We start from the raw sequence: 26,281 nt of genomic DNA on the forward strand, positions 1-26,281 counted from the left end.
TTATTGATCAAATTATCATTGATCCTACAGGGGTGCAATGTTTGAAAAAGAAATGAAATAGTAATTTTCACAAAAAACATTACAAAAAAAGATAAGTTTGAAGACCTCAGAAACTCTCAGAATTCAAATATCACATCTTTATGTTAAGGGGGAAGTCTTTTGCAGTTTCACTTCTGTACACATCTGAGCACTGTGCTTTTTATCCAGGAATAAACAATGTTGACTGGCTTAAATCCCTTCAGGTTAGAATGGTGAAGGCACCATGAAACCTCCACGTGGAAGATTTAAAATATTTAATGTATAATGTATTGAGATGTATCCACAACTTTTGTTCATTCTATGGCGATATATACTAAATTTGTAGGATTATCTCAACTTCTACCCCCTTATACAGTTAGCCATTCATGATGTCAAGACAATATTACTGATAACATTTGCATCCTTGCCGTTTAACTTCCCTGATGAGAGCTCTTCATTTAATAACAAAAAACAAAGTATGGGCCAGAAATATCGTATCTTGTGTGATAAACTGCAAGAGTTGCCACTGAAAATACACAGAACCATCAATAAAATAAAATTGATCACTTGAGAAGTGTCTGTATTTTGTTATTTCTAAATTGCTATTATAAACGTACATTTTTTTCCGAGCAAAGTGTTCAGTTATTTACCATGACTTTAAATAAATATGTTAACAAAGGAGACAGATCTTTATGCATTTAGCATTAATCCTAATTTTACAAGTATATACATTTGCACTTGCATTTTTGGTAAATAAAATAAATTACTCAAATAAAGGGAAGTAATAATATTTTTTCAGACTTATAGTTACATATAGGTTTAATAACAAATACACCTGGACTCTTAAGATCAGATCATCGTTCTACGCAACACGTCAAAATAATTAGTGAAGCTTTTATACAACAGTGTTTTGTCGTAGAACATAATACAATTTTACACCTTCCAAATAAGATGCAAAAAGTTAATAATCTCGATCATGCTCATGCTGAAAGGAGATGTAGATCTACACATTCACACTTTGAACCAAGAGTTATAGATAACTGGAAGTTCAGAAGAGAATGGAGAATACTTGTCAGCAGAAAGAATAATCAAGAAAGTCTAAAAAGAGGACCTTGAATGCAAATCAATACTAGGTGGAATATCAACAGGTAAAACTAAATTAATAGATTTAATTTGCACAATAACAATTTGGAATAGGTTTCTTTGGAAGAACAAGCATTGAATCTGATATTTTTCCAGTACTTTAGACAATTTAGGCCTTCTTAGTATTGCTTTCACATAAATATTCTGGGCTTATTAGCATTGCTCTTACATGATCACAGTTTCAGTTATTGACATCAACTCATAATGCTCAAAGATTCACTCGATGTCTTTATCTTGTCCATCACTCACACATTCTTCTGCTTGACGTAAGGAATCTGGAATTCCAGTGCAGTCATCTTCAGGCATTTCCATTGGAGAACCACAAAGGGAATCATGAACATCGTTTTGACTACTGCACTCTGTTCTCCCACTAAAATTGGATTCATCCTCTGCAGCCTCCAGCTGCCTTACAGAATTAAGATACTGCTGTATAAGGCTGCTGTCCTGTTCGCCATTGGAGTTCTCCTTATTCCATTTTGTGTGGACGGATTCTTGGATTTCTTGCTCCTCGGGATCATTCTTGAAACACTCGGTGTCGATTTTTTTAAGTTCACAGGTGGCTTCTAAAACTGTGCTCGTACTCTCATCTGACGAACTCTTACAAGAATTCAGAGAATCTTGGAGACAATTGTGGGTTATGTCTGAAGAGTGAAAGCCAGAATCAGGAAATGCTGGCAGTGAAAACTCTGAGTGAGTATTTAGTCTGGAAGGGAGGCTTTTATGGTTATTCAAGGATGTATGTGCAGAAAGATGAATAACGTTAGGCTGCAGAAGTATGGATTCTTTTGTAGTATTCTCTAGCAGTAGTTCATTTTCTTTCTGGGTCATGGATAGCTGCCATTCCTGAAGGCGCTGAACCTGCAGCAAAAAGGAAAAGATAACAATGCTGAAAAAAATTCAAAGAGAATCCTATTTAAATATCTGGATCGAAGGAATGGGTGACATTTCAGGTCAAAACCCTTGTAGTCTGAAGAAGGGTTTCGACCTGAAACGTCACCCATTTCCTCTATCCAGAGATGCTGCCTGTCTCTCCAGCATTTTGTGTGTCTGTCTTCGGTGGTAACAGCATCTCCAGTTCCTTCCTACACATCCTACCTATTTAAATATCTTATTGAATATATACGTTGAATCATTTCCACAGAATAATTTAGAATGTGCAAGTAAGTCTTCTTGGGAAGAAGCAAGGAAATTGCATGATGTTATGTTGTCAATCTAATCTAATATTTAACGTTATCAGTAGTATGCAGTCCTGTATTGAATCGTCAATTTGATCCTGCAACCTCTGCATTATTCCCAGGAATACCTGCCATTGCTGTTCTACCGTCTTCCCTGCTAGGGCCTCCTTCCAGTCAATTTTGGCCAGCTCCCGCCTCGTGCCTCTGTAATCCCCTTTGCTATACTGTAATACCGACACTTCCGATTTTCCCTTCTGCCTTTCCATTTGCAGAGTAAAACTTATCATGTTGTGATCACTGCCTCCTAATGGCTCTTTTACCTCTAGTCCCCTTATCAGATCAGGATCATTACACAACACTAAATCCAGAATTGCCTTCTCCCTGGTAGGCTCCAGTACAAGCTGTTCTAAGAATCCATCTCGAAGACACTCTACAAACTCTCTTTCCTGGGGTCCATTTCCAACCTGATTTTCCCAGTCTACCTGCATGTTGAAATCTCCCATAACCACCGTAGCATTACATTTTTGACACGCCAATTTTATCTCCTGATTCAACTTGCACCCTATGTCGAGGCTACTGTTTGGGGGCCTATAGATAACTCCCATTAGGGTCTTTTTACCCTTCCAATTTCTCATTTCTATCCATACGGATTCAACATCTCCTGATTCTATGTCACCCCTTGCAAGGGAATGAATATCATTCCTTACCATCAGAGCAACCCCACCCCCTCTGCCCTCCTGTCTGTCTTTTCTATATGTTGTGTACCCCTGAATATTCAGTTCCCAGCCCTGGTCCTCTTGTAGCCATGTCTCAGTGATCCCTACAACATCATACTTGCCCATGACTAACTGAGCCTCAAGCTCATCCACTTTATTTTTTATACTACGCGCATTTAAGTACAACACTTTAACTTCTGTATTTACCTCCCCTCTCACATCGGTCACAATTGGCCCTGCCCTTAATTTCTTTTCCCCTCTAGAACATCTGTTCCCCTTCTTCCGAGAGTCTTTTGCAATATCTCCTGTATTCCCTTTTTTTACCTCATCTTCATATTCACATCTAATATTTAACGTTATCAGTAGTATGCAGTCCTGTATTGAATCGTCAATTTTTTTTGTGTCTGGAGGATACCTTTTGTTTGTTCAGTCCTTGCAGAGCTTTCAGCAGTAATGCAAGTGTTCATTCACCTATTGGTCTATTGATCTCAATTTTGTGGGATAAGCTTTATTTAAATAAATCTGGACTACTTTTAATTGTTCTCTTAAGCTTTCTCTGCCACTCAATAAGAATATGGCTGATCTTTAACACAGGGCTACTTTCACCCACTAATTTCATATCTTAATAACAATATTTGTCCTGCATATACTTCGTCTTCACGACTCTCTTGGGTAGAGAAGTGCTAAGATTCACCATTCTCTGGGTGAAAGAAAAATCCTCATCCGTGTTTTGTATGGCTAATCACTTATTTTGAGACCTTATTCTAGATATCCCAACCCTGTGGAAACATTATCTTCACTTCTATCATATCAATCACCATAAGAGTTCTGTAAGTTTCAATGAGATCACCTCTCATTCTTTCTTTATGGTGTAAGGATATAGTCTGCTTAATCTCTCCTCATATGACATGTTGGTGGAGCATGGAGGCACATTCTCAGTGACCTAGGTTCAATCACCACCTCAAGTGCTATCCGCATGGAGTTAGTATTCTTCTAGAAACCCCATGGGTTTCTCCAGATCCCAAACACCTGCTGGTTGACGTTAATTGGCTGCTATAGATTGCTCCTGGTCAAGGTGGGGGGGTTTCAGGAGAATTAAGAAAGTTGATGGGCATGAGAGAGAGAATAGATCACAAGGAAAGTCTTGTGGTCTGTAATTGCTCAGAGTTCTGCCAAAGGCCCAATTGTCTAAATGGTTCATTCCTATGTAGTGGAAAAACATGAAATAATAATGTAACCAATTCACCATCTCTGGACTGAATCCAGTGAACACAGTAGCCGTAAGAAATATATCTATAATGCTTTTAACATACATTCTAGATTATTGCAGTTTGGCCCATCTGCAGTTTGACCCAAGTGAGTAATCTGATGAAGCAGAGAAGACAAGAGATAATTGGATCTGATCAACTGAGTGTAATAAAGTCCATTTTGAAGTCATCCATTTACTCCTTATGGAACATAGAACACTACAGTACAGGAACAGGCCCTTCGGTACACAATGACAAACTCAAACATGATGCCGTTAATTTCCCCTGCCTGCAAGTAATCCATATCCCTTTATATCTGGCAAATCCATGTGCCTATCTAAAAGCTTTAAACACAACTACTTCCACTACCAGAACTGGCAACGCATTCCAGGCACCCACCACTTTCTGTGTAGAAAGAGTTGCCTTGCACACCTGCTTTAAACTTTTCCCTTCGATACTAAAGCTATGCCCTCATGTCTTTGACTTTTCCACCATGGGAAAAAGGTTCTAACCATCTACCCTATCGATGCCTCTCATAAATATATACTTCTGTCAGGTCTCCCCTCAACCTCCAACGCTTCAGAGCAAACAATCCAAGTTTGTCCAACCTCTCTTTATGTCTAATATCCTCAAATCCAGGCAGTATTCTGGCAAAACGCTTCAGTATCCTCTCCAAAGCCTCAGCATCCTCCCAGTGATGGGATGACCAAAGCTACATACAATAATCAAAAGCGGCCTAATCAAAGTTTTATAAAACTGTAACATGACTTCCTGACCCTCAAACTCTATGTGTAAGAAGAAGCTGCAGATGCTGTTTTAAACCGAAGATATTCACAATAAGCTGGAGTAACTCAGCATCTCTGGCAGCATCTTTGGAGAGAAGGAATGGGTGACATTTCGGGTCGAGACCCTTCTTCAGACTGGTTAGGGGTAAGGGAAACGAAAGATATAGACGGTGATGTGGAGAGATAAAGAACAATGAATGAAAGATATGCAACAAATTAACGATGATAAAGGAAACAGGCCATTGTTAGCTGTTTGTCAGGTGAAAACGAGAATCTAGTGCGACTTGGGTGGGGGAGGGATAGAGAGAGGGAATACTGGGACTACCTGAAGTGAGAGAAACCAATATTCATACCACTGGGCTGTAAGCTGCCCAAGCGAAATATGATATACTGTTCCTCCAATTTGCACAAACTCTATGTTTTTGATCAAAGTACCAAAAAATACAGAAGGATTTGTATTACATTGTTCTGAATGCAGTTGAAGGCAGATTAAAACCTATTTAAGTATGAAATCTGATCCTAGTTTTTACAACTTAATCTCAAATTGACTGCCATGTGAATAGCCAATAAATGGTTTAGTTTAGAGATACAGCCCGGAAACAGGCCCTTCGGCCCATCGAGTCCATGCCGACCAGCGATCCCCGCGCATTAACACTATCCTACATTAGGGACAAATTTTACATTTATACTAAGCCAATTAACCCACATACCTGTACGTCTTTGGAGTGTGGGAGAAAACCGAAGATCTCGGAGAAAACCCACACGGTCACAGGGAGAACGTACAAACTCCGAACCGACAGCACCAATAGTCGAGTTTGAACCCGGGTCTCTGGCGCTGCAGGTGCTGCAAGACAGTAACTCTACCACTGCACCACCGTGCCACTTTAATCCAAAACTACTGGGCTGGATCATGTAGGGGGAGGCCCAGAACCCATTATACACACTAAAGACACAGTATTGGAGGAGACATGACAATCTAAGCATTGTCTCTGAATATTAGCCACTTAATAATGGTTTAATTCAGTGACACTTTGCTTGGTGTCAAAGTTCTGATCCCAGCTTCATCTGCTGTCAATATTGTTCTGGATGTTCCAGGGCACAGTTGTCATTTTCTCTCCTTCCAATTTTTCTTTAAGCTTTAACAAATCACAGTGTTTTAAACTTAATGTTGTCATCTTACTTACGCTTTGTAAAATGTATGTGATAGCAATGGAATATAGTGAACAGGAAGTTCAGCTTTGAATAATATGGAAACATATTCACTTTAATTTTGAGTTAATTAAATTCTGTCTAGATGACAAGACCACATGCAATAAGAGAAGTTACCGCATTCCATAAGAACTTTACAGCTTCTTCTTGTACCATTCTTTGAATACGTTCTTCTTCACATTGTTTCCTCCATCTACAAAAGTAGAAATGATAGAACATTTTTGACATTTGACAAGAATATTTCTTTTTTTAAGCAGTCATTGGTTGATCAGAAGAATGTTATTCCTTCCAAAATTGGACAGCACAGCTCCAGTGACACAGATAAGATCCTGAACTCCATGGTGTCTATGTGGACTTTGTATTCTCGTCCTACGACCATATGGGTTTCTCACAGGCAAGACATAAATTCATATAGCACAGGTCCTTCAGCCCAACTCATTCATGCCATCAAAGATGCCCAACTAAGTTAGTTGCATTTGACCCATATCCCCCTAAACCTTTCCTATCCAAGTAATGTTGCTTTTCCATCTGCCTCAACCACTTCCTCTGGTGGCTCATTCCATATACATACTACCCTCCATGTGAAAAGGTTGCCCCTCAGGTTTCAAATAAATCTTTCCCTTCTTACTTTAAATCTATACCCCCTAGTTCTTAATTCCTCAACCTTGGGAAAACGACTCTGTACATTCACCCTATTTATTCCCATCATGATTTTACAATACAATACAATACAATATATCTTTATTGTCATTGTACCCAGGGGTACAACGAGATTGGGAATGCGCCTCCCATACGATGCAATAATTTAGGTAATTTAGACAGCAGCAACCCAACGAAACTAAACAGTTGTAACAGTTTTGGACAGGGTAAAGTGCAAGTTGATCTATGCGTTGTGGCCATCCGGCTCAGCAGGACCGGTTCATAGCAGCTATGGCCCTGGGGATGAAGCTGTTCCTGAGTCTGGAGGTGCGGGCATAGAAGGCCTTGTATCGTCTGCCCGATGGAAAGAGTTCGAACAGACTGTTGCAGGGGTGTGAAGAGTCTTTGTGGATGCTGGTGGCTTTTCTGAGGCATCGTGTGTTGTAGATGCCCTCCAAGTCTGGTAGCTGTGTTCCGATGGCCCTCTGAGCTCTATGGGCTACCCGCTGTAGAGCTTTCCTTTCTGCCTCCGTGCAGCTGAGGTACCACACAGGGATGCCATGCGTTAGGATGCTCTCTATGGTGCAGCGTAGAAGGTCGTCAGCAGCTGTTGGGGTAGACCAGACTTTTTCAGTGTTCTTAAGTAGAACAGTCTTTGTTGTGCCTTCTTGACCAGCGCAGCACTGTTATTGGACCATGTTAGGTCCTCCGAAATGTGAGTGCCCAGAAACTTGAAGCTGGGCACTCTCTCCACACTGTCCCCGTTGATAGAGATCGGGGCATATTCCCCGTTATGTGAACTACGGAAGTTGATGATCAGCTCCTTGGTCTTGGTGGTATTTAGGGACAGGTTGTTATCCGAGCACCAGTCCGCCAGGTTCTGCACCTCCGCTCTATAGTTTGTTTCATCCCCGTTGGTGATCAGCCCGATCACCGTTGTGTCATCTGCAAACTTGACAATGGTGTTGGTGTCGAATGCAGGAACACAGTCGTGTGTGAAGAGGGAGTAGAGCATGGGGCTCAGAACACAGCCCTGTGGTGTGCCGGTACTCAGGGTGATAGTGGAGGACAGGTGCGGGCCCATTCTCACTGCCTGCGGTCGTTCCAGCAGGAAGTCCAGGATCCAGTCACATAATGACGAGCTGAGGCCTAGCTGGTGGAGTTTGGTGATGAGCTTGGTGAGGATGACCGTGTTGAAGGCGGAGCTATAGTCTATGAATAGCATCCTCACGTACGTGCCCTGTCTCTCTAGGTGAGTCAGGACAGTGTGAAGAGCCAGAGAGATGGCGTCCTCTGTGGATCTATTTGCCCTGTATGCAAATTGATGTGGGTCCAGTGAGTCAGGGATGCTGGATTTGATGTATGAGAGGACCAGCCTCTCAAAGCACTTCATGACTATCGGCGTTAGGGCAACCGGGCGGTAGTCGTTCAGGTTGGAGATCTTTGCTTTTTTCGGCACCGGAATTATGATAGCCGACTTCAGGCACTTGGGGACCGTAGCCAGAGATAATGACAGGTTAAAGATCCTGGTAAATACCTCAGCCAGCTGTTCAGCACAGTCCTTCAGTACCCTTCCTTGAACTCCATCCGGTCCTGCAGCCTTGCGTGGGTTGACCCTTTGCAGAGCGCGTTGTACCTCCTGTGTGCTCAGTTGCAAGACCTGTCCCACCGCCTCGGCTGGGGTTCTTTCACTCAAGGTGGTTTTGCCAGTTTCAAAGCGGGCAAAGAAGGTGTTAAGCTCGTTGGTCAGTGCCATATCGCTGTGGGGGCAGGCAGGGCTGCTCTTGTAGCCAGTGATGTCCCTGACACCCTGCCACATGCTTCTGGTGTCCGTGGTGTTGAAGTGGTCTTCCACCCGTTGCCTGTGGGTGTCTTTGGCCCTTTTAATACCTTTGTTCAGGTTTGACCTGGCAACACTGTATGCTGAAGTGTCACCAGATTTAAAGGCATTGTTGCGTGCCCTCAGCAGGTTCTGTACCTCCTTGTTCATCCAGGGTTTCCGGTTTGGGAACATCTTTATCTCCTTGTCCTCCGTGACATTCTCCACACAGCAGTTGATGTAGGAGAGCACAGTGGATGCGTATTCCTCCAAGTCTACCTCTGAACCGTAGGTGGCCTGTTGTGCAAACAGGTCCCAGTCGGTGCGATCAAAGCAGTCCTGGAGTTGTAGGGTGGCATCCTCGGGCCATATTTTGACCGTCTTTATTGTGGGTTTGGTCTTGCGGATGAGGGGTTTGTATGCGGGCAGTAGAAACAGTGAGAGGTGATCGGATTGTCCCAGGGGTGGGCAGGGGAGAGCTCTGTAGGCGTCCTTTACATTGGTGTACACCTTATCCAGTGTGTTTGAGCCCCTGGTAGGGCACTGCACATGCTGATGGAATTTGTGGAGCGAGGCTCGTAGGTCGACCTGATTGAAGTCCCCTGCAACAAAGAAGGCACCGTTGGGGTGGGCATCCTGCTGCTTACTGATGGCCGAGTGCAGCTGTGCTAGTGCTAGGTTAGCATTAGCCTGTGGGGGAATGTATACGGCCATGATGATGACCATCGTAAACTCCCGCGGCAGATAGAATGGCCTACATTTGAGCAGTAAGTACTCCAGGTCTGGGGAGCAGTAGCTCTCTATTGCAGTGTGGTTGGTGCACCAGTCATTGTTAATGTAGATGCAGAGCCCACCGCCCTTGCTCTTACCGGAATCCTTTGTTCTATCAGCACGATGTAGTGAGCGGTTTGTTAGCTCCACAGCCCCGTCGGGGACCAGCGCGTTGAGCCACGTCTCCGTGAAGATCAGCGCGCAGCAGTTTTTCAGAGATCGCTGGGTGTTGATTCACAGCCTTACCTCATCCAGCTTGTTGGAGAGTGACCGGACATTGGCGAGAAAGATGCTTGGTAAGGATGGTCTTTGTGGGGCCCTCCTTAGTCTGGCCTGCACCCCCGCTCTCCGACCACGTTTTTGCTTCCTCTCCCTGCGCTGGCTCCGTCTCCAACTCCCCGGTGTGGTGGTCCAGGGGCCTGTTCTACCGAGCTCCGTCGGGACTTTGGTGAGGGTTTTGTGGTACTCACCAGCCAGTCACTCGCAGCCGTGTCCGATGTTGAGCAGCTCCATGCGGCTCCATGTGCGATCCGCCTTCCGGGAGCTGCGGTGCCTTGGGGGACACGCTGCTGCTGCCGTTGGACCTGGACCTGCTGCTGCTGTTGGACCTGGACCTGCTGCTGCTGCCGTTGGGCCTGCTGCTGCCGTTGGGCCTGCTGCTGCCGTTGGACCTGGACCTGCTGCTGCTGTTGTACCTGGACCTGCTGCTGCCGTTGGGCCTGCTGCTGCCGTTGGGCCTGCTGCTGCCGTTGGGCCTGCTGCTGCCGTTGGGCCTGCTGCTGCCGTTGGACCTGGACCTGCTGCTGCTGCCGTTGGACCTGGACCTGCTGCCGCTGCCGTTGGACCTGCTGCTGCCGTTGGACCTGGACCTGCTGCTGCTGCCGTTGGACCTGCTGCTGCTGCCGTTGGACCTGCTGCTGCCGTTGGACCTGCTGCTGCCGTTGGACCTGCTGCTGCCGTTGGACCTGCTCCTGCCGTTGGACCTGCTCCTGCCGTTGGACCTGCTGCTGCCGTTGGACCTGCTGCTGCCGTTGGACCTGCTGCTGCCGTTGGACCTGGACATGCCGCCGTTGGACCTGGACCTGCCGCTGCCGTTGGACCTGGACCTGCCGCTGGGTCTGTACTCACCGCCACGGGCTTCGACTGGATTCCGGTGCAGGTAGGGTTTTTCCCACCGCTACTGGGCTGCTCCGTGCGTGGTTTGCAGCGCTTTGAAGAGCGCGATGTTGCTGTGTGAGGACGTGCTGCCGCCCTGGAATTCTTCGTGGTGAAGGTAAGTACGTTGCGTTTTCTGGTTGTACTTTTTCCTGTTTTCTCGCAGCCGCGTTCGGTGCTGGGCTGCTCCGGATTGCATCGAATGTGGGAGCGCAAAGCCGCTGCGTCTGGACGCGCCGCCATCTTAAAGATACAGCATGGATTCCTGATCTCTCACCTTTATGCACCTCTATCAGATCCTGCACTCCAAGGAATAAATTCCTAGCCTGCCCAACCACTCTGTAACCTGGTTCCTCAAGTCCTGGCAGCGTCCTCAAAGATCTTTCTTGCGCTCTCTCCAGTTTAGTGCCATTTTTCCTACACGAGTGTGACCAAAACTGAACATAATATTCCATGTGCAGCTTCACCAATGTATTCTACAACTGAAACATAAAATCCCAACTTCTATACTTCATGCCATAGACAATAGACAATAGGTGCAGGAGTAGGCCATTCAGCCCTTCGAGCCAGCACCGCCATTCAATGCGATCATGGTTGATCATTCTCAATCAGTATCCCGTTCCTGCCTTCTCCCCATACCCCCTCACTCCACTATCCTTAAGAGCTCTATCCAGCTCTCTCTTGAAAGCATCCAACGAACTGGCCTCCACTGCCTTCTGAGGCAGAGAATTCCAAACCTTCACCACTTTCTGACTAAAAAGGTTCTTGCTCATCTCCGTTCTAAATGGCCTACCCCTTATTCTTAAACTGTGGCCCCTTGTTCTGGACTCCCCCAACATTGGGAACATGTTTCCTGACTCTAATGTGTCCAATCCCCTAATTATCTTATATGTTTCAATAAGATCCCCCCTCATCCTTCTATATTCCAGTGTATACAAGCCTAATTGCTCCAGCCTTTCAACATACGACAGTCCCGCCATTCCGGGAATTAACCTAGTGAACCTACGCTGCACGCCCTCAATAGCAAGAATATCCTTCCTCAAATTTGGAGACCAAAACTGCACACAGTACTCCAGGTGCGGTCTCACCAGGGCCCGGTACAACTGTAGAAGGACCTCTTTGCTCCTATACTCAACTCCTCGTTATGAAGGCCAACATTCCATTGGCTTTCTTCACTGCCTGCTGTACCTGCATGCTTCCTTTCAGTGAATGATGCACTAGGACACCCAGATCTCGTTGAACATCCCCTCTTCCTAACTTGACACCATTCAGCCATGACAGATGAAGATCAGCATGCCAATAGCCTTTTCACTACCTTGTACTTCTATACATTAATTGGCTTGGTATGAGTGTAAATGGTCTCCAGTGTGTGTGTAGGATAGTGTTAGTGTGCGGGGATCGCTGGTTGGTGCCGACTCAGTGGGCCGAAGGGCCTGTTTCCAGGCTGTATCTCTAAACTAAACTAAACCAGTGAACGGGGTTCATTGGTTGGCATGGACTCGGTGGGTGGAAGGGTTTGTTTCCACTCTGTATCTCTAAACTGAACTAAATACAATGCACATAAACAGAATACAGTATGAATTTTAAATAATGCAGGAAACCATCCCCTCTCTTATATCTCACCTGATTACTTCTTTATTTAAGTATTCCACATGTTCCTGCATCCTACGTAGTCGGATTTCACAACGCATCTCTTTTGCCTTTGGATTCCAATTCCTAGTGTAGAATCCACGCCAGCAAGCTTGAATCTTTACAGCTGCTTTATTCATATATTCTGGGCTTTCTTCAAATAGTTTACACATATCAGGTCTATCTGGCTTTGAATCATCTTCCATATCCTCCTGGACAGTTTCTATTTGTGCCTGACTCAATAATTTGTTGTCTGGAAAGCAGCGTTCCTTTGTTAATTGGGCTGACATTGAGTTTTTGCTTTTGCTTGAAGTGAAGGTAACACAAGATTGCACTGGAAAGGATGCAGGTAACACCTTGCTGACACTCTCTTCCTTACTTCTCTCACAAGATCTTTCCACCCATGCTTCATAATCTTCTGTTCCCCTTGTTGCCTTCAGGTATTTTTGATCATCACTATCTTCACATTTAACTCCAGTTTCCAAATGCAGTAGTGTGCAAGCATCATCTTCTGCAGTCAGACTATCTGCAGGAAGCCTTGGATCACGGGAAGGTGAAAGAGGCGCTGTTGCAGTGGTAACATGCATGAATGTGGATTCAGAAGACAAAAGACTGCTATTCAATTTATCTTCATCAGTCTGGATATCCTCCAAGAAGAGCTCACCGTGACAGCATCCTGACACTTCACCTGGAATTGGTGAGAGCTGTTTCACTGCTTTGGACAGCTGTCCATGGCCACTCACTGCAACCCATGAGTTAATGCGAAGTATGGGCTCTAAAGCAAAAATATATTGTATACAGTCAGAGTCATAGAGTACAGAAACAGGCCCTTTGGCACAACTTGTTTATGCCAACCATGATACCCCATCTAAGCTAGTACAATTTGCCTGCATTTGGTCCATATTACTTTAAATGTTTCCTAACCGTGTACCTGTGCAAATGTCTTTTAAATGTTGCCCTCGCCCTTGTAGGGCCCTCCAGCATAGAAGTCAGGCTTCGAGCGTTGAAAGAAATGTGATCTAATCCAATCGTTTTTCCTTTGCTCTGTCATGTTCCTACCTACCCAGTCTACTGAACGCTGTAATTGCCTTCTATCTCAACTTCCCACCTCTCACTTGCCTTGCTACAGCATTGGATCCCACTGGAGGTAGTCTCAGACGCTAACTTGCCTGCTTTTGGCCCCCATCCCTCCAAATAGTTTCTATCCATGTACCTAATATCTAAAATTCTTCTCAATCTCAACTTTGAATATAATTGGCATTCAAGTTTCAACAACACTTGAATACAGATTTCCAAAAAATCAATAGCATCTGGGTGTTGAAATTTCTCCTCATTGTTGCTTTTAAATCTCCTGAATGTGACCCATGTTTTATGGACACCTGAACCAACTGAACATTAACTCTACATCCACCCTGTCAAGCCTCATGCAAAATTCTAAACTCAAGAAAATACATCTTAGTCTTAATTTCTCCTCATCCCACAAACCTGCTTTCCCAGAAATTAATCTGGTGAATCATCACGGGATTGCCTCATTCACAAGTCAATCCTTCCTTGGATAGGAGACCAGACTTATAATTAGTATTTCAAGTACAGTTTCACTAAGGCTTTATATAATTAGTGGAAGAGATCTCTACTCTTGTACTCAGATCCTCTTCAATAAACATACCATTTGGATTTCTAATTACTTGCTGAACCATGAACAATGTTTACTTTCAGTGATTTGTGTACCAGAATAGCTAGGTTCCTCAAAAGATGAACACATTCACCATTTAAAAAACACTCTTTTTATCTTTTATACCAAAGTGGATGACATCACATTTTCCACGTTATATTCTATTTGCTACGACATTGCTCTTTCCCCACCTCTATCCCCCTGAAGCCTCACTCCTTCCAACTCAGTCTACCTGCTACCAAAGCCATTGCTCATTTGTAGAGATGCCCAACTCAATACCACACTTCTTTCATTATGTTGGATGGACATGGTTTTGTGTTGATGTTTCACCAGAGTGCCATCTATTTTTTTGTTATACCTGGTGCTGCTTCTGGCAGATTCTTCCATAATCAGCATTGAACCAGTCTTGAACTCCCAGTTTGATGATAATGGTAGAGTATGAGAGACATATACCAGGGCATCAAATTGCAAATGGTGGAATATAATTCTGTAGTTGCTGATGGCCCTCTTTAGCACACAACAGGCAGTTTAATGCAGTTTAATTCTGTTCTGAATCTATTATATTTAATAAAATATGTCATTACTCTGTAGGAGGTAATTAAAAACAAAATACTGGGAATACAGTGTGTGAGAGAGTTTCTCAATAACCCGTCAACAGATGGAAGCATCCTCAACATCCAATGCAATGCTCATTCCTGCCAATACAGGCACAGCCAAATGTGTAATCCACAGGTAAGGTAGTCAGAAACAGAGAAAATAGGTGCAGGAGTAGGCCATTCAGCCTTTCGAGCCAGCACCGCCATTCAATATGATCATGGCTGATCATCCAAAATCAGTACCCCATTCCTGCTTTTTCCCCATATCCCTTGATTCTTCAGTCTGAAGAAGGGTCTCGACCAGAAACATCACCCATTCCTTCTCTCCAGGGAAATTGTCAATTTCATTTTCAACTTGTATGAAATTGACAATTTTTTTTTTTTAAACCTGCACATTTTTCAGTGATTTAATGTTGAACGGTGGGAGTAATAACATTTGAGCTTTGTAAGTATGACTGGCTTTCTAGCTTTATGATTGTTCAAAAAATGCAATAAGAGACCTCTTGATAACATTAAATAGTCAGAAATTAAGGCATATGTGGTTGGGGCAAATAGTTAAATGGATAAAAGTTGATTAATATGTAAAATTAAAGAGTGGGGCATAAAGAATATATATAAAGTTTAGAAAGTGATAGAAAGCAGCGTTGTTCATATTTTATGAAGTGGTAAGTGACTTCAGATTAGGAAAAGGAGAGGCGCAAAAAGACCTGGGTGTCCTTGGTCATCAGTCACTGAAAGTAAGCATGCAGGTACAGCACGCACTGAAGCAAAATGGTTGCCTTGCAACAAATAGATGGAATGACTTTTGAATGTCTTGTTTGACAACCATTTCAGAGCATCAAGTCACTTGCACTCACAACATAATAGTTCTTGCATTTACCCTACCTTTTGCATTCTGGATAGCATGATTTCCGTGCGGGCTGTTATATTCATTTTGAAATGATAGCTCCAAATTGGGACTTGAATGTCGGATATGGCTGGTCTTCTGGAACTTTTCCATCAGTTCAAGTTGGTGAAGCCTAGTGCCAGAACAAAACATAAAATAACATTTGCTAATCCAAATTTATTTTGTTTACAAACATAGTTGCATGGCTCTATAATTCCATAGAATACATCGACAGAAGGATAAAATTGATATTAATATCCAAACCATTTTTTCTAAAGCAGCAATTATTCAATACAAATAACTTTGCGGCATTTAACATTGAATAGGGGAATAGTTTTACTCAGGCCAGATGGAGACGCAACATTCATCCATTCATTCCATCACGTCATATGGGATGTCTTAGGGAGCTTGTGCTCAACATCTTCAGTTGATAGTTTGAAAAATCATGTTCTAGGAAATTCTAATCCCTGCTCTCAATTTTCTTTTTGTCTCCACCGCTTCTGCTCACAAGATTAGGCTTTCATTCCATGACACGCAAGATATTCTCATTCTTTAGTAAATGGTGTTTCACCGCATCTCCTCCGTGTCCCATAGTTCTGCTCTCACTATCCTAATGGAACATGATTTTCTTCTAAATGTTACAGTCAGTGATAATAGATAATACAGAGCTGGATTTAGTGCTGGCACTAAATTGCAATGAAATATATAGAAGTTGAAATCTATTATAAAATCTAAATTGGCCAAACTTGACATGACTATCTAGTAAAGGAAAAGTTTTTCTATGGAAAGTTGACTTCAACAAGAAGTAGTGGAGATTGCAGATATACAGCACTATCTGAAAGCCAATGAAGTTTAGTTTCATATGAAAAAGGAAATGGAGGAATTGCAAAATCAGATTTAGTTTCACCAATAAGGTAGGTAGGAGAAAGAAATGAAGACTCATGTATGATTGAAGATAAAGAGAGTAACAGTATAGAAAAATAGAATAGCAGAATGCCAGAACCATGCATATATTTTTAAATGCTCTTGAACAGTCTGTCTTCTGGCTCTTGTCAAAAAGCTGGTGCCTCTGCAATGATTGTTTTCTTGATATCGAAATTCTGTTACAGAGTTTTCTCTTCTATGTGGTGACATAGATATAAACATGATGATGCCAGAAAAAAAGCATTTGAAAATCCAGTAAAAATCCTTGATTATCACCAATAAATCTTGCCATACAATTTTGTATTTATCTATTTTGAAAACATGGTCATATTTGGATCACATATGCTTTTGATTACCTCTGCTTATTTAGAATTTTTTCAAGTTTAGCATCCTCTGCAGATTGTAGTGCCGGAGTTGATGTGAGAGGACAAACTGAAGCCAAATATTGGACCAGCTGCACGTGTTGGGCAGGTCGAAATGATCGACCTTTCCCTTGACTATATAGCCACTCTGCTTTGAGACTGAAAGAGAACAAAATAAGCTATGCAGTATTTCTGTACAATTTTTGTCACATTATTGTTTTTGAAGCTGCCAGTGTTAAACAAAATACAGCTAACTGAACAAATCATTTTACTTCCTTTAAGTTATACACAAGAAAAACAAATATTGCTAATAATCCATGATGCATTTTCATGTACAACAAATACATAAACTGCATCAATAGGGTAAAATTATAGGATTAGTTTATGGATATATTCAACAAATTTGTGGGCATAGTTCCATTCTCAGATCTATCAGAAATGGACAATAAATGTTAACCTTCTCAATAACATCTCAGAAACATGGAAATTAAATGTAATTCTGGGCAGATTTTACAGAAATAATACTATTAAGAATCTTTCAACAATTACCCCCACCTTCAATATCCTGTATCTAGTATTTCACCTATCTGGTACCAACTGCATTAAAAATAAATGGTTGTGTATGTGTTCCTGTCATACTGTCATTGCAGAGGTAGCTTTATTCTCACATATGTATACGGAAGAAATGTTTGGTTGATGTACCAAGCATCACTCAAAACCTATTTGTGTGATAGATTGCTTTTCGAACTATTACTTCATGCTTTTATCTCTTAATCTAATTTATACCAGAAGATAAATAAGATAAAATGTACTAAACCTTTTCAATATTTTAACGTAAATACGACTAAAGTAAAAAAAACACATAAATGATAACTATGGATACATTCATATCGCCCTTCAGTCTTTGATTTGAATCTAATCCAGACTTTAGTTATACTTAATGCTATTAAGAATACTCATCAAAATGCATTTGGCCATTCTAAATTAATTTCAAGTGAGTCAAAACCTGAAGTACCACTCAATTGAACCTGAATCAATTCTCAATTCAGCATCAATGAATTTACACTGTATAGTTTGCATTGGAGATGAAATTTTGTGGGAACACAGTAGCCACGTTTTATGTTGCATGTAACTATGCAGTGCAGATCCAAGAACAATTGATCCAGTATTGATATTGAAAATAGAAAGATCATTCACTCTTCAGTACTAGTATTTTTTGCATGGTTAATATGCAAAACATATTCTAGTGATCATGACTTTCTATTGACGAGAATATCTCTTGTACATTCTATACAAAAACATTTCAAATTTCCATTTACCTTTCTTTCTGTGAGATTACATAGCCATCTAGAATCCGTAAGGTTAAACACCAACTGACAATATATGGTCTGTAGTCAAATCCAGGAAGGGAGGGTGTTGCCATCACACAAGGATTGTTCATGATTGATAGCTGCTCTAGTTCGCGAAGGAACCCCAGGTAGGAAACCTATCACACATTATACGAGATTCAAGGTAAGAAAGAGAATACTCGCAATGTAATGGACTGCTTGTAAGAAAATGAAATTGGACTTTGTAATGCAATTGTTCGAACTTCTAAAAATTAACTAGGCATCTGCTGTAAACATTAAAGCTACAAACACATTCATTCCAAATAATTGTTACTGTAATGATATTAAATGTGGCATACCTCATTCAGATCTCTTATTTCGTTCTCTGCAAGGGATAGAATGTTTAATTCTGGAGGAAGGTGGCCGGAAGCAGAACGGAGTGTAGTGATAGTATTTCCATGCAACAGAAGTATCTGTTAAGTAAAATAAATTTCCTTAACATAGCTCTATTCCAGAACCTCTTGCAAACCAGGAAACATTACTTGCCTTTGCTCCAATTGTACTTTTTACAGCCTAAGAAAATAAAGGTGTGACAATTGTTGTCCAATTTGAATGGAATGATATACAAACCAGCTGATAAGAACTTTCACATCAAGTGGACAATTTGTTTGTGTGAATTAATTCCAGAAACAAGTTCTGGTTTGATGTTTAGCACTCCACTACAACTTTGTAAGAAATGCAATCTTTCAGATGATTGGCTGATAAGTATTGGGGGAGGGAAGGGGGAAAGCAACTACATAAAGACAAGCACGTTGTACCTGGGAGGAAGGTTCACACTTCTCCTTGGCCACAGTGCTATATAATCACTCATGAATCCAGCTGTTGCAGCTAACAAGATTCCAGAATCCAGGAATCTCTGCCGCTATGTAATGAAAATGAATTGAAGTTGGACACCTCCTCAACAGTAGACTTTAGTGACCAAACCCACCACCCTCCCCACTATTAACCTAATAGCAGGTTGCTCACCACACAGTTAATCCACCCCAACAAAGACCAGAAATTGATGAGTTCAGGTTGGATTAGTGAACTTTACAAATTCCATCCTCTTTCATCATGCTGTTGTGGCGGTGTCGAGTGCAGAATGAATCTGGTTGTATTCAGGAAAGCTATTTATATCTGCTCAACTCCAAGCCACGAGGCAGACTAAGGGAAAATCTCTGCCCTTCCCAGAAACCCCGTAGCTTAAGGCCATCCCCCCGATCTGTCCATCTAGTGCCGAGAGGTTCAAACCGGGGAGTGGCCCAAGCCCCCAGGGACCGCCACAGGACCCACCCCCCAGAACCGGAGGCAGAAACAGACAGGGTGACGCACGAGCTGCCCAACCCCAGTGCGCACCCCAACCGGCGGAGGAACCGACGCAGGCCCAGGTGCAGGGCGAGGAGCCGGAGGGCGGTCCCGAGGCCAGGGCTGAGCTGGTCGATATCCACGTGAGCTGGCTTAAGGCGCGCGACCAACACCATCTCACGCCGACCCCCCCATGTCCAGCACGAAAGCGGTAGGGCCATGCTGCAGCACCTAGAAGGGGCCCTCATACGGCTGCTGGAGTGGAGTGCGGTGAGCATGCCTGCGTAAGAAAACATAAGCACAGTCCTGCAGGGCAGAAGGGACATGAGTGCGAAAGGGCCCATGGTGTGACGTCGGGACAGGAGCAAGGGTACCAACCCGGTCACAGAGGTGCATCAGGACGGAAGATGACAGTTCCGGCTGGCCCCACACCGACGGGACAAATTCCCCCGGGACCGTGAGCGGAGCACCGTAAACCAGTTCGGCGGAGGTGGCGGCCAGGTCCTCCTTTAGGGCAGTACGGATACCCAACAACACCCAGGGCAGGGCATCAAGCCAATCTGGACCCATGAGGCGGGCCTTCAGGGCGGCCTTGAGCTGGCGATGGAAACGCTCAACGATACCATTAGCCTGCAGGTGGTACGCGGTGGTACGGTGAAGCTGGACCCCCAACAGGCGAGCCAAGGCCGACCACAGCTGACGTGAACTGGGCCCCCCGGTCGGAAGTCATGTCCAGCGGTACGCCGAAACGGGCAAGCCAATGGGCCGCCAGGGCGCGTGCACACGTAGCCGTAGAAGTGTCAACGAGGGGAACAGCCTCCGGCCATCGCGTGACGCGGTCTACGATGGTGAGGAGGTGGGTGATGCCTTGGGAAGGGGCCCACAATGTCCACATGGATGTGATCGAAACGCTGACGGGGGACACCAAAATCCTGCGGAGGGGCCCAGACATGGCACTGGACCTTGGAGGTCTGACACGGAATACAGGTGTGGGCCCAGTGACAAACCTCCTTACGGAACTCATGCCACATAAACCGAGCGGCTACCATAGCCGTCGTCGCCCGGATGGAAGGGTGAGCCAAACCATGAATGATGTCGAAGATGATGGTGGGGCGCGGCTGACCCGTGGAAACGTCACACAACAGCATCGCCCCTCCGGGCCCAAAGGGGACGTCCTCCGGACGGAGGCCCGAGATGGCGGTCCGGTAGGCGGACATTTCCTCATCCAGGAGCTGAGCCGCTGCCAGGGCAGAGTAGTCAATCCCAGGGGAGGTGGCGAGCACAGCACTGATGGTGGGGCAGGACAGCGCATCCGCAACCCGATTGTCCTTGCCCTCGAGGTACCGGATGGAGGTGATAAAGTCTGAGATGAACGCCAACTGCCGGGCGGGCCACGGATCAGAAACCTTGGCGAGAGCGAAGGTGAGAGGCTTGTGGTCCGTGTACGCTGTGAGCAGCCGACCCTCCAGAAAGTAATGGAAATTACGTACCGCCAAGTACAGGCCGAGGAGCTCACGGTAAAAGGCACTATAATTGCGCTGTGCGTTGGTTAGGTGACGGCTGAAGAAAGCCAATGGTCGCCAGCACCCGTCCCTCAGCTGCTCCAAAACCGCTCCAACCACTGACTCGGAGGCGACGGTCGTGAGGGCAGTTGGCGTGTCCTCCCGTGGATGGACGAGCATCGTGGCGCAGGCCAGCGCCTCCTTGGCCCCCTCAAACGCGGCCACCACCTCGGCAGTCCACTGCAGGTCCTTCCGTGAGCCCGACAACAGGTGAAATAGCGGGCGCAAAAGCCTGGCCGCAGAGGGAACAAAACGGTGGTAAAATGCAACCATGCCCACGAATTCCTGCAGACCCCGCACAGTGGACTGGTGGGGAAAACGGCGGACGGCGTCAACCTTGTCCGGCAGTGGCAAGGCACCCTGCGCAGTCACCCGCAGGAAGTCGATAGTGGGAACTCCAAAACGGCACTTGTTGATGTTAATGGTGAGGCCATACTCACTGAGCCGTTGGCAGAGCTGGCGGTGCACTCAGTGCTCCCGCCGTGAGCGGCTAGCCACCAAGATATCGTCCAGATACACAAACAGGAAAGGGAGGCCACGGCATACCCCCATCCATGAGGCGTTGGAAAGCCTGCGTGGCGTTCTTAAGGCCAAAGGGCATCCTCACAAACTGAAAAGCCCGAAGGGCGTGATGATGGCTGTTTTAGGCACATCGGCGGGGTGGACCAGAATCTGATTATACCCCTGCACCAAGTCCACCTTGGAGAACCCCGTGGCACCAGCCAGATGGGCGTTGAAATCCTGAAGGTGGGGTATGGGATACCGATCCGCTGTGGTGATGTCATTCAACCGTCGATAATCCCCACAAGGACGCCAGCCCCCGCTGGCCTAAGGGGCCATGTGGAGCGGGGAAGCCCACGGACTACTGGAGGGGCAAACAATCCCCAACGACTCCATGACCCGGAACTCTTCGCGGGTGATGCGGAGTTTATCAGGCGGCAGACGGCGGGCCCGGGCGTGGAGGGGCGGGCCGGTAGTGGGAATATTGTGCACCACGCCGTGTTGCGGGTTGGCACTGCTGAATTGGGGCTGGAGGATGGCAGGGAACTCGGCCAGCACCTGAGTGTTACAGGCCTCCACTGACGACAATGGACCAGCAGGCGGCGCTAGCGAGTCCCCCAAACGCAGGGCGATAGGCTCCATAGTGGCCGAGTGCGCCAAGCGTTGATGCCGAACGTCCACCAGGAGGCAGTGTGCCCAGAGAAAGTCCGCTCCCAGCAACAGCTGGGAGACATCTGCAACAGTAAACTTCCAGGTAAAGTGGCTGGCCCCGAGGATGAGCGGCACGGTGCGGATGTGGCGATAGGACTCCCGTTCGCTGCGGTAAGTACAGGCCCTTTCTTACCCGCCCACAGGTCCGCAGGGGAAGGAGGAAGGACACTCAGCTCGGCGCCGGTGTCCACCAGGAAGCGGCCTCTGGAGCTACTGTCCCACGCGAAGAGGCGCTGGATGTGGCCGGCTGAGGCAGGGACTACTGGTGGCCGGCCCCGGCGTTTCCCGAGAAGGAGCACGGCGGGCGGCAGTGGCGAGCTGCATCGCCTCAGTGCTGATGGTAGTAGCACCAGCGAGGGCGGCTGGTGCTGGCTGGAGCGGACTGCGGGGCCATCGGTGGCGGTGTAGCGGCAGAGGAAGGTGGAAAGGCCGCAGGAAAAGGTCGAGCGGAACGCCAGGCCGCAGCGGAGACCTGATCAACGGACGGATCGACCTGAGGAAGGACTCCCGGGGCCACGGAGGCGATATCCAGCGTATTGACGTCCTGCCGACGAGCCGTCCAGAGCATGTCGGCGCGCTCACCCAGCGACTGCAGGTTCGCGAAGGAGTCTCCAGCCAGTTGCAGGCGGATGTCATCGGGAAGCTGCTGCAGGTAGACATACCTAAACAAGAAGCAGGGTGCGTGGCCGTTGAGGAGAGAGAGCATCTCATTCAGCAGGGCGGACGGGCGCCGATCGCCGAGGCCATCCATGCGAAAGATCTTGGCCACCCGTTCAAACTCACTGAGTCCATAGTGCCAAAGCAGGAGCACCTTCAGGCCGGCGTATTTATTGTCGGCAGGCGGAGCTTGGAGGTAGGGCTTGATGCTGCGTGCGGTAGCTTGATCGATGGCCCCGACCACGTAGAAATAGCGTGTGTCATCCACAGTTACGCCCGGGAGGTTGAACTGTGCCTCTGCCTGCTGAAACCAGATATCCGGTTCAGCCGTCCAAAACGTGGGTAGTTTCAGGGAAACGGCGTTGAGGTTGCCCGGGGCAGCGATCGGGTTCTGGTCAGCAATCGGGTCCTGGTCAGCAATCGGGTCTGCGTTGGCATCCATTATAAACAATAATGGAACGTCGGGTCACCAATGTAGCGGTGTCGAGTGCAGAATGAAGCAAGACACTGGTTGTATTCAGGAAAGCTGTTTATTTACATCTGCTCAACTCCAAGCCACGAGGCAGACTAAGGGAAAATCTCTGCCCCTCCCAGAAACCCCGTAGCTTAAGGCCATCCCCCCTGACCTGTCCATCTAGTGCCGAGAGGTTTAACCCAGGGAGTGGCCCAATCCCCCCGGGACCGCCACACTGTTATGCTTTCCGCTCACCAAAACTCAAGGTATACTGTTTTATTCTGACTGTGTCCGAATCAAAAGGTACAAATCATGCATGGCTCATTTACAAGCCATGGCATTTGGACTGACCAGTTATTCCAAGAATGATGATCTCTACTTTCAATGGCAATGAAAATAAACAGACCACTGGAAAGACATCCAGATTCACATGATAAATCTTGCACAATATACAGAAGAAAAGTGGGGGGAAATAATATTTAACTAAACTGAACAAATATTTCCTTAGTTCTAATGTAGAACTGTATACATACTTTACCTTTAGAGACAGAAGTTTTGATATATCACCTATCAGTGCAATGTTGTTGTCTGATAAATCCAAATGTCGAAGCGATAAGCAGCCATTAACGGCTTCCACAGTCTGCAAGAAAAGAACAAATACCAGATTATGGAGATGAATTTTGAATTTTCACCAAGATGCTAAGAAAATTGATGAAGACATGAGGTAGATGTAATTTACATGAACTTCAGAAAGGCTTTGACAGGGTCTTGCTTGGTAGACTGGGCCTGAACATTATGGCACAAGTTACCAAGGCATAGTGGCAAAGTGGATCCAAAATTAGCTTGATGAATGGAGGTAGAGGGTAATGGCGGATGGGTATTTTTGTGACTGGAAATCTGTAATAAATGTTGTACTACAATGATTGGAGCTAGGACATTTGCTGTTTATGGTCTAATTAAGTTTCAGACGTCACAAAAAGTCGTCGAGTCGTAGGTAGCGAAGAAGGCTGCAGGTTGTCTAAGAATGTAGCAGAACAGTTGGAAAACGGGGGGAGCAGTGACAATGGAATTTAATCCACATAAATGTGAGATAATGCACTTTTGGAAGTCAAATTCTGTTAGGACATATAGAGTACACCCCACGACTTTCAGCAGTTTTGATTTACAGACGCAGCTTGAGGAACAAGTGCACAGTTTGCTGAAAATGTAGAGTAGTGAAGGTGGCATTATAGACAATAGGTGCAGGAGTAGGCCATTTGGCCCTTCGAGCCAGCACCGCCATTCAATGTAATCATGGCTGATCATCCACAATCAGTACCCCATTCCTGCCCCCTCCCCATACCTCTTGACTCCGCTATCATTAAGAGCTCTATCTAACTCTCTCTTGAAAGCATCCAGAGAATTGGCCTCCACTGCCTTCTGAGGCAGAGAATTCCACAGATTTACAACTCTCAGAGTGAAAACGTTTGGTATGCTTGCCTTCATACGCCAAGACATGGAATATAAGGGTTGGAAAGTCAGCACATCACTGACCAGACCGCTTTTGGAGTATTGTGTACTGTTCTGGTTGTCATACAGGAAAGGTGTGACAGCAATAGAGAGAAAGTAGAAAAGGTTAACCAGGATGTTACCTGGAATGGAGAGCTGTAGTTACAAGTAGAGATTAGATAGGCTGTGTTTATTCTTACTGGAACAGAGGATATTAAGGTGCAATCTTAAAAGAGATATACAAAATTTGTAGGGCAAAGATTGTCAGAATCATTTTCCCAAGGTCAGGGGGGTCTAAAATTTGAGAGCATTAAGGTGAGAGGGGAGTAGTTCAAACAAGATCTGAAGGGTATATTTTGCACAGAGGGTGGAGATTATCTGGGACAAGCTACCAGAGTAGTTAAAGGCTGATATAATTACAACATTTAAAAGACATTTAGACAGGTACTAGGATAGGAAAGATATAGAAAGGAAGCAGACAAATCAAATTAGTAGAGATGGGCATCATGCTCAGCATAAACGAAGTTGGCCAAAAGGCCCTGTTTCTATGCCCTATGATTCTATAATTTTCTTAAACGGAGGTTACACAGATGCTTATAGATACAGATTAAGATTATTTCAATACAACGGTGGATGTCAATTCTCAGTTAAAATCTGTCCTGGATTGAAAAATGTGGCTTAAATAGTACCTAAACAAAATAGATAATGTTCAGATAGATGTTAATTCATAAACAACAGGCATGTTCTTTAAAGGGCAGATTTTTACAATTTAATAATGTTGTGTCATTTATGTTTAGCATGAAGTATGGAACAATTTAATGCACAATGGCATCAAATTTGACCATCTTTCTTCGGCAGCTCGACATGTTGAATGAACATTCATCATTCCACTGGGCCTCACTTTTGACAGCCACCCATTTCAAATATAATAAAATTTCTGGACTGAAAAAACAATGGGTTTGTTAACCTAGTTGCCATCATTTGTGTATCACACCTTTTCAGAGCATCATCAGACCACAGTTGAAGACCATTCTACCCAATGAGTCTGTACTGGCTTCCTACAGACCAATTTAGTTCATCTTGCTCTTTCCTTGCACTTTTTTGCAATTATCTTTCAAGTACCAATACAGCTCCCTTTTGAAAGTCCTAACTGACTTACTTCCTCTATTCTCAAAGGCAAAAATCTGGAAATTTAAAATTAAAACAGAAAATGCATGAAATATTCAGCAAGTCAAGTACTTATGGGAAGAGAAACAAAGCTCATGTTTCAGGTCCACGCTCTTTATTCTTCTTCCCATTTGTAGCCTTACCTGCTGAGTGTTTCCAGCATTTTCCGATTTTATTTTAGACCCTCAGAGGCAGCATGTTCCAAATCACAAAATGTTGCTGCTTCTTTAGGTTTTGCCTCAGAACACTCCAGGGTCATTAAATCATCTCTATTGGGATCAGCTTTTCTCTTTATCCCATCTAAACCCACCATAAACTTGTAC

The 26,281-nt window shown here is 45.0% G+C and overlaps 1 protein-coding gene across 3 annotated transcripts in view; it reads right to left on the reverse strand.

Moving 5' to 3' along the window:
- The window catches only part of cep97 (centrosomal protein 97), a 32,671-nt gene continuing 6,390 nt past the window's right edge, over nucleotides 1–26,281 (reverse strand). For 2 of the 3 annotated variants that reach the window (XM_078409502.1, XM_078409500.1), the window contains 8 exons: nucleotides 23,842–23,943; nucleotides 18,434–18,547; nucleotides 18,066–18,232; nucleotides 16,741–16,905; nucleotides 15,460–15,593; nucleotides 12,301–13,081; nucleotides 6,411–6,486; nucleotides 1–2,019 (listed from right to left, as the gene is read on the reverse strand). In XM_078409502.1, coding sequence (XP_078265628.1) covers nucleotides 1,378–2,019; nucleotides 6,411–6,486; nucleotides 12,301–13,081; nucleotides 15,460–15,593; nucleotides 16,741–16,905; nucleotides 18,066–18,232; nucleotides 18,434–18,547; nucleotides 23,842–23,943 — 2,181 coding nt within the window. In that variant the 3' untranslated portion in view covers nucleotides 1–1,377. The remainder of the gene's footprint in view (nucleotides 2,020–6,410; nucleotides 6,487–12,300; nucleotides 13,082–15,459; nucleotides 15,594–16,740; nucleotides 16,906–18,065; nucleotides 18,233–18,433; nucleotides 18,548–23,841; nucleotides 23,944–26,281) is intronic. The other variant, XM_078409501.1, reaches the window with a different exon arrangement.

This window comes from Rhinoraja longicauda, chromosome 12 (assembly GCF_053455715.1).
Source record: "Rhinoraja longicauda isolate Sanriku21f chromosome 12, sRhiLon1.1, whole genome shotgun sequence".
Lineage (NCBI taxonomy): Eukaryota > Metazoa > Chordata > Chondrichthyes > Rajiformes > Arhynchobatidae > Rhinoraja > Rhinoraja longicauda.